Source organism: Manis javanica, chromosome 6, assembly GCF_040802235.1.
Source record: "Manis javanica isolate MJ-LG chromosome 6, MJ_LKY, whole genome shotgun sequence".
Lineage (NCBI taxonomy): Eukaryota > Metazoa > Chordata > Mammalia > Pholidota > Manidae > Manis > Manis javanica.
This window is the reverse complement of record NC_133161.1, coordinates 139,213,446-139,222,272: the sequence shown is the minus strand read 5'-3', so window position 1 is coordinate 139,222,272 and position 8,827 is coordinate 139,213,446. Positions and strand designations below refer to the sequence as shown.

The window sequence follows — 8,827 nt, the reverse complement described above, 5'->3', positions numbered from 1 at the left end:
CAAGGACTAGCTCAGATTCTACAAATAATTTTATTTTGAAATCGTAGCATCTAGCACAGTGGGCGCTCAGTGAACTTGAAATGAATACGTATCTGTGGGTCCAGAGGAGTGGGTTCTCGGCAGGAAAGGCAGCCACATTGTCCCCTTATCTGTTTTCAACATCTCTTGTCCTTGGAGGCGCTCTGATTTCACGAGGGACAGAAGGTGGCTAGTCAGACCTGATCTGATTCTTGATTTGGGTCTAGCTAGGTAACTTTTTGTTTTTTTGGGTTTTTTTTGAGCAGTAATAAAACAAGTGAGACCAGATCAGCAGTTTTGAGGACTCAAGGCAACTAGTGAAATTACTGTTCTTAATCAAGAGGAAGAAACTCCTCCAACGTATTGGATAGAACTTGATGGTCAGTAGGTGTTTTTTAAAATCAGCTGGTAACATAATCATACATGTGTATTTGAATCTAGCTTTTCAGTACTCACTTATCCATGATACAGTAAATGCCTCCGCTCATTTCCTTTAGCTTATGTACTGAAACTCTTCTGGTTAAAGGTGAGCTGCTTTCTTCCTTATTGTCAGCCTGTTTATTGTTATATACCACTAACAAGCTTGATGATCTGATTTTGAAGCCCTTGCCAAATAAACTACAGATTAAAAGGGGGAGGAATTGCTTTTAGCGGGTACCTAGAGCATGGTGCTAGTCTGATTTCAGTAAAGGAGAAGAGAAACTTTAAAAACATTTTTAAGTCAAAGCACAGTAGTCTCATCAATATTTAACATCAGGTCAAAGAGCCTCATGTCAGTTCAGTAGGACATTGTAAGGCATTTATCAGTAGTGTATGTATACCCTGAGTCATTAAAAAATATACAAGGTAACTGATGTTGTTTAGAAACGGGCAGTTACATGGCTTCTAGGTTAAGTCAAATTGGTGCTCTCAAAGGCTATGCTTACATATACTTGTATACAGAGAACCTTAGCCTCCCAAACAAATTTTTATACCATGTGCTTCAACTGTGTGTAAGATTAGATTTGATGTAAGATTTGATTTATTACATGTAAATACATTATTTGATTTATATACACAATTCCTTCCCAGTGGAAGAGGTTCTTCTGAGGTGTTGGGGTTTTTGTTTTGTTTTTACCAATATGAGTAATACCAGTTAGAGATGATCAGTGAACTTCCTCTGTGTATTATAGATGAGATAACCTTTTAACTCACCACTATAGTTGTTGCTCTTACGATTTTAATGTTGTTACTTTCTAGGCTACATAAAGCTATCTTCTTAAAAAGTGTACTTTTCATTTTCACTGTTACAGTGATTTAGTATAAAAAAATCAAGTAACTCTAAAAAAAGCAACATTCTAAAAAAAATTCCACCCCCTCCCCCACAAAGGTAACACTTTGAAATCTGCTGATTCTCACATTATTTACCCCCATATCATTAAATGACTTGCTTTATTTTGCTATGTATTGGTTTTTCAATTTTAGGTCTTCATCTGTTAAACTTCTGGTGTGGAGATTAAGGATTTAGCTCTTTTTTTCACCATCCTGCTGTTCTCAGCCCACGTCCTTACTATCTTAAGGTTCTATTATAATTACGATTAGCTTAAGCTCAGTTTTTACCTTGTGGCTTTTCACAACTAGGCCATTCTGCATAACTTTTTTTGGGAGGGAGTTCCTTCATATTTTTGTACTTGTCACTGATTTTTTTCCACAAGCTTTCCTTCACTTGTGCCAACTTCATTTTAATATGTTCAGACTTCTTAGAGATGCTTTCTGTTTCCATGTGCTCCAGTTTTCACTGGTGTACCCTCTAAGTTTGCTGTGTACCTTTTGGGTTAGTGTATCCTTTCACTGTCATAATGTGTGTGTTATTACACTGACTTCTTTCTTGATTTATCATCTCCAACTACCTTCCTGAAAATGTGGGTGGGAGAAACATTTCTTGGTATTCTGGATGTTTTTTGTCACACTCAATTTGTAAGGTTGCTAGGAATAGGGAATTCTCAGGTTGGGATAACCTTTCCTTAGAAAACAATGGGGGCCAGTGCCTTCAAAATAATTCTATCATCTCAGTGTTGTGGAGAAAGCAAAGCTATTCTTATTCTTAATTTTCTTGTATCCATTCTCTCTCACTTTCACCCTATACCTGTTAGGATCTTTTCTTTGTATGTAATGTTTTTGAAGTCTTTTCCATGATATATCTTGGAGTGGGTCATCCATTGTGCTGGATACTTTAAAAGTATGGAAAGTCAAGTTCTTAAGTTTTGGGAAATTCTTGAGTTTTTGGTGGATTCCTCCAACTCGCTTTCTCTTCCTAAAAAATAAGTTACAGTTGACCCTTGAGCAATGCAGGGGCTAGGGGTGCAGACCTCCCTCTTACCTTGTGCAGTCAAAAATGCATATAACAACTCCCTAAAAACTTAACTACTAATCACATACTGTTGACTGAAAGCCTTACCAATAATAGTTAACACATTTTGTATGTTAATACAGTACATACTATTTACTTAATAATGAAGCTAGAGAAAATCATTTTCTAAATTATCACAAATCTCCGAAGTATTTTCCAATATATCTGTTAAAAAAATAGATGTGTAAGTGGGCCCATATAGTTCAAACCCATGTTACTCAGGGGTCAGTTGTATCTCGATGTTAGGCTTCCTGGATTTTCTCATATTTACTCTTAGGTTTTCCATTTTAATTCTTCCTTCAGGGAGACTTCCTAAACTTTTTTTCCTAACCTGTCTGTTTAGTTTCCTTTTTTCCTGCTGTCGTATTTTTTGTTGTCCTTGAGCTTTGAAAAAATATTCCTTTGTTTTCACAACTTTCATATTAAAGGCCTTGTCAAATTCTTGGTTGTCTGCTCTTTTTAAAGAGTGGGACCCTAAAAAGCTGATAGGAAGGTCTGTTTAGGGTATGGTGGGGCATCATTGTCCTGTGATCTGCTTAAGTTGTTACATTAGGAAATCTCTGATACTGTTATCTTTAGGTCTTTTATATGAGAAGATTCCCTCACAAAGCCTTGTATATCCTCAAGTATTCAAGCCAGCCTGCCAGATTTCTGGGCATAAAGTGGGGGGGAAAGGCCTACAGGTTCAATTTTTCAGTGCAGATTTAGTCCTCTTTTCAGTAAGGTTCCCAAGCCTTAACTGTGCCTGATGCTGTCCAGTTTTCACTCTCTTAAGTCTTGGACCAGATTTGGGGAAGGGCAGTACCCTGGGGAGACAGAAGAGGGAGGGGATCCAAGTGTACATTTGCTTCTTACCTAGGTGCAACCTACTCTCTTTTTAGCCCCGCCTTCACCTTCAGTTACCTGGTGTCATTAATTCAGCATGAGTCTGTGGGGAGTTTTGTGATGAAAGTTGAGTTGTTTTTCTGCTTTCCCATTACTGGCTTTTAGGATTCATTTTTCTTTTTCTTTTGTCTAAGTTACCTTTCATGTAAAGACTTCACTTTTCAAAATTTTCTTTCTCATAGTCTATTCTTGTGGATTATTGCCTTTTAAAAATTTACTATTTTAAAGTAATTTTAATAATAAAATTCTAAAGCATTTACTATTAAAATTTATTTTACTGAGGTTTCAAAGGGAACCGAGGCTTTGGTGTGCATCCATTCTCCCATATGCTATTTTTAACTGGTATTGTGCCTGAAATTTCTATGCCGTATTTTTTTTTGGGCTAAGACACATAGGAACTGTACAGGCCCTCCTCTTCCTTTCTTCATATTCTTCATTTGCAGCACACAACGTGGAAAATAGAGAAAACTCAATCACCTAGAAAACTTAACTTTATTACCTGATGCCAAAACTGTGATGTCATGGTTAAAAGCTTCTCAAATAAGCATTTTGAAGTGTTCTGGTCTTGCTTTTTGTCCGACTCTGCTGCTTTAAATCAGATGTGTGTGTTTTTACGTAATATATTTTACTCTGTTACCATCATCACAATCAAGAGATGGTTATGCTCAATATATGTGGCCCAGTTCTAAGAACTGAAAAATTGAATAGAGGTGTCCTTGCCTGTGCCCTGAGTTCCCAGTCTAGTTTACTGTCAAGGGGGAATCCCTATTCAGGCTTTCCACATTGTTCCCAAGCAAGTCCTTTTCCTCAAGTTATTTTTTCTCTTTTAAATAGTTACTCTCTTTTAAAATTTGCACTGTAAAACGAGGCTGAACGGCCTTTTTTCTTCTACCCCCGTTTCTTATACTTTGAGAATACTGGTAGAGAACCACGCTATGCAGTTGCTCTTCCTTCAACAAGGTTGGGCGAAGGCATTGTTTTGCAGCCTGTTCAGACAAGGCAAAATGGGTTATCCTGACATGACCTCACACTACAAGAGTACCACACATTATTGTGTGGTCAGTTTTTTTTGATGCTTCTCCCTTACACCACCAAGTTCCCTCCACTCCTCAGCTTTGCGGCTCACGAGGCACTGTAGTTTCAGGGACAGCTTTTTTAAACACGATCGTCACAGTGCTGTCTGGGCAGGGTGCTCAGAGGTGGCGGGCGGGTCGGTGTACGCAGGCATCCGCCCGTCCAGTGCCTCCAGGTCCAGAGCCCCAGGGAGCGAAGGCGAGGCCCACGCCGCCCGGTGCGCCGGCTGGTCTCCGCGGGCTTCGGCCCCGCACAGGAGCGCTAGGACCGCCGGCTTGGGGTCACACCGCCGCCAGCATTTCGCGTTTGGGCCCGGAGATCATTCGCACTGATGCGGTCTGCAGCTCTACTCTCTCTCCAGCCGGCATCCTCCCCCGGCTCCGAAATCTCTCAGCGCCGGCCACCTCGAGCGGCCAACCTTTGGAGCTGCGGGACACGGGAGCGCGCGCTCGCCTGCTTTACGGCAAGGGCGCGCGCGCTTGCGACGCTGTGGCGCCGGCGGGTTTTGGCGGGAAAAGCGCTGCACTTGGATTCCTGTGGTGGCGCGCAAAGGACGGACTGGTGAGAAGCGGAGGCTGGTTAGGTAGGAAAGGAGTCCGGAGAAGAGTCGGGGGTCTACGTTAGCTAGGAGGCGCACGGCGAGGGAAACTTATCGGGGACGAGCGAGGGCGGTCGGAAAGACTCCCGCGGAAGGACGGTCTCGGGGAGTGGAAGAGTGGGGTTCCTGGGGGTCCCCGTTGTCGAGGGCGTGGGGAGACTACCCTCTGCTGGCTGGGAACCCCAAGGCTGTGCCAGCCAGCCCTTCCTTCCGCAGTTTGGGGCAGTTTGGCCCCGCCCCACGCTCCTCCCGGCCTCCGGGACGGCGGCGGGGTGGGAATTGGAACCGAGCGGGTGGGAAGGAGGGGCTGCACGTGGTCGTCGTTAGGGTCCCCCTCCCCCTCCGCCTCCGCCAGCCCGCATGCCGCTGCTCTGACCCGAACCCTCACCCACCTCCCCGTTTCCCCATTCATCCAGCTTTTGTCCCCATCTCCTCAACACAACTACTAAATTTCCTCTTGAGGCCGGAGGAAGGCAGAGCTTCATCCTTTGGTGTGGGTGGGGAAGGGCGTTGTGATTTACATAACAAAACGCCAGAATTTAGGATACTCGCTTGTGGTTTAAAGACTTGGATAAAATGTTACGATGAGGTGGAGGGGGAACCAAGAGCTGTTATTTATATTGAGGAATCATAGCAAAAGGCAGAGCTCAGTGGCTTTACAGACAATTGAAGCTTGTACTCATGCCCCATCTTTCCTGCCCTGCCTTTTACAGCGTGGGCACATGGTGGAGTCATGGCAGTGCCCTTTGTGGAAGACTGGGACTTGGTGCAAACCCTGGGAGAAGGAGCCTATGGAGAGTGAGTTTGAATCTTTTTTGCCCTGCCTTCACACTTGCTTTGGTTTTCTGTATGTTGTCTTGAGTACATATACATTCTTTTGGAGTTGTTTATTCTAATACAGTGGTGCCACAGAACAGATCTTTGCATTTGAAATCTAAGGCTTTGGGGAACTGAATTGAAGCTACACAGTCTTTTGTAAGAATTAGGGTTTTTTTTCTTTTTTTTTTTACATTTTCTTTGTAAAGACCTGGAAGAGACCTCTAAAGTCAGTTTCTCCTGCTACATATTTATTCCTGGGGTTTAACCGTAGTGGTTAAACGAGCAAATGAACATACTAGAGTCAGACTGCCTGATTTCAGATCCTCACTCTTTCACATACTGGTTATTGGTATCGTGTTCTTATGCAAGCTTTCTAATATGTACCTTTTTGTTTCTTCCCCTTTAAGTTGGCAATAATAGTATCTACCCCATAGGAGCTTTAGAACAATTACCATAGGCATACATAGTATCAGATTAACAAATGTTAGTTAATGTTACTAAAATTGAATAAATAGAGCATATGTATTTGTGATGTGGCCTAGAATTGCTATTATCACATTTTAGTTTATTTTATCAAGTGTTTATTAAATGACTGTTGAATGTACAGAATAAGGATCTCTTTGGAGCATTAGCTGTCACACTTAACATTTCAGAAAGGAGTAGTAACTGTTGAGAACAGGGAGAAACCCTATCCTTTGTATCTCCTTGGTGGAGAAAGTAATAAAGACAGAATTGTTGGGTAAGTCATGTTTAATCTTTAGAAGTTTTAAAAGAAGTAGAATTCAGATGTCTTCCTTTTCCTTTCCAGAGTTCAACTTGCTGTGAATAGAAGAACTGAAGAAGCTGTTGCAGTGAAGATTGTAGACATGAAGCGTGCCATAGATTGTCCAGAAAATATTAAGAAAGAGATCTGTATCAACAAAATGTTAAATCATGAAAATGTAGTGAAATTTTATGGTCACAGGAGGGAAGGCAATATCCAGTATCTATTTCTGGAGTACTGTAGTGGGGGAGAACTTTTTGATAGAATAGGTATGGAAAAGATTTAAGACAATTATTCTATTAAACAAGTTTCTAAATTTGTTTTTAAGTCTTATGCCTGCCATTTGGTCATTGTCCATTCACAATTGCGTATAAACAGTGAAACTAGAGTAAAAATTTTGCTTTTGCAACTTATGTTAAACCATGAAAACATATATAGTCATCAGAGAAAACATTTTTCCCAAGTTGTATATGTGATTTTGGTTGGAATTGCTGTTTTGTAGCGTTTGAGAATGACAAAGTAATTTCATGATGAAATATCACAAGTGCAATGTATTCTTTGTGCAGTTGTTTTCTTTGTAGACATTCTAGTTACATGAAATCATTGCATACATTTACAGATTGAAAATAATAGCATGTTGTTACATTTTTCTTTATTTGTTTAAGTGAAATAAAGAATTTTCTAGGATTGGTTTATATATGTTAAGTAAAATCTGTTTGCTACATAAATGTTCTATGTAGATTAAAAGTCTTGATATTATAGAACATCAAGAAGTACATAAAATATATTCTGTGGATCTATGTGTTATTTAAAGTTATTATTAACAGTTAAACCTGATTATTAAACTCTCCACTGTGTAACTCAGAAGAGAGTTGAGTGTAAAAGAAATCAAGAGGTAATGAAGGAGATCAAAATATAAAAAGATAACTGATAATAGAACACTTTTTAAATGAAATTGTTTTTCCTGAAGGAACTTCACAAGTATTCATGGCTTTGTAGTGTGAGAGATTTTGTGAAATTTAAATCTGTTGTTAAATATTTAGTGAAATTAGTTTAGATTTGCCCAGGCTTATACTTTGGCAGTCGCTTTTCAGAGGGTGGGAAAATACTGTCATAGCGTTAGAAGAAATAAGGGGAAATTTGAAAGATATCAAATAACTCTTGATCGGTATAACATAAGCAAGGGCTTTCAAAGTATGGCTTGCATTCTTGATTTGGATGATAGTTTGTTATTTCTTTCATTTTCCTATAATTGTCATTTGTTTCACCATGTAACAGATGGGGAAATGTTGAGTTATTAGGGACTCTATGAGTTATGGACTCCAGAGTCTTAGTTGTCAGCATAAGATTATGCTTGCTGAAGTATAATGACAAATATCGAACCTTAGAATTAGGAGACGAGGTATTTGATACCTGATTATATTTACCTGGTAAACTAATTTTCATTATTAATTCTTGCAGAGCCAGATGTCGGCATGCCTGAACAAGATGCCCAGAGATTCTTCCATCAACTGATGGCAGGGGTGGTAGGTACTGTTGTTTCTTTTGCTTTTACTTAACATTAATATGAATGCAGTAAATTAACACATTTTGGTATGCGTCCCTTTTAGGTTTATCTGCATGGTATTGGAATAACTCATAGGGACATTAAGCCCGAAAATCTACTGCTAGATGAAAGGGGTAAGTTTAGCATTTGTCACTGCTATGTAAAGCATTTTAAAACAGCCATGTAAGGCATGATCAAAGTTTTGGCATTACTGAAATTTAAGGGTAAAAAATGTGGAAAGTCTATAAAATTTAGGAGACTCAGTATACTTGGCTTCACACATCCTTCATAAGATAGTTGTGGATAAGATAGAGAAATCTGACATAGATACAGGGATAACTCACTGGATGAATAACTATACAGTCTTAAACAACTCTTTAAAGAATTAATAAAGGAAAGTTTCTGTTGGCATACCCTAGACCTTAGCCTTGTCCTGTTCTGTTTAATCTGTGACTTGAATGAAGATTCAAGGAGTTTAGTCCTATTTTATGAATGTCATAAAAACCGAGAGGGATGCATAGTGCAAGTATTAGCTTATAGAATCAGAATCAAAAAAGATGACATAAATGTCAGTTGAATGAGGCAGTGGTTTTTTTCTGTTTTATTTAATGCATTAGAATAGTGCCTGGCATATGTTAGGCTTTCAAAAATATTTATTCAATGAATGAGGAGTGGGTCAGATTTAAAGTTGTTTCCCAACAGGGAAAAATCTAAAGTCTAGTATTTAGAGTAAAA

The 8,827-nt window shown here is 39.6% G+C and overlaps 1 protein-coding gene across 3 annotated transcripts in view; it reads left to right on the top strand.

The window, feature by feature from the left end:
- Nucleotides 1-77: 77 nt before the first annotated feature.
- CHEK1 (checkpoint kinase 1) overlaps nucleotides 78-8,827 on the top strand; it is a 32,896-nt gene continuing 24,146 nt past the window's right edge. The window contains exons 1-5 of one of the 3 annotated variants that reach the window (XM_017666750.3): nucleotides 78-4,927; nucleotides 5,678-5,762; nucleotides 6,592-6,815; nucleotides 8,008-8,072; nucleotides 8,157-8,226. In XM_017666750.3, the coding sequence (XP_017522239.1) occupies nucleotides 5,698-5,762; nucleotides 6,592-6,815; nucleotides 8,008-8,072; nucleotides 8,157-8,226 (424 nt within the window). In that variant the 5' untranslated portion in view covers nucleotides 78-4,927; nucleotides 5,678-5,697. Of the gene's footprint in view, nucleotides 4,950-5,677; nucleotides 5,763-6,591; nucleotides 6,816-8,007; nucleotides 8,073-8,156; nucleotides 8,227-8,827 lie in introns of all 3 variants that reach the window. The other 2 variants (XM_037000949.2, XM_037000948.2) reach the window with 2 other exon arrangements.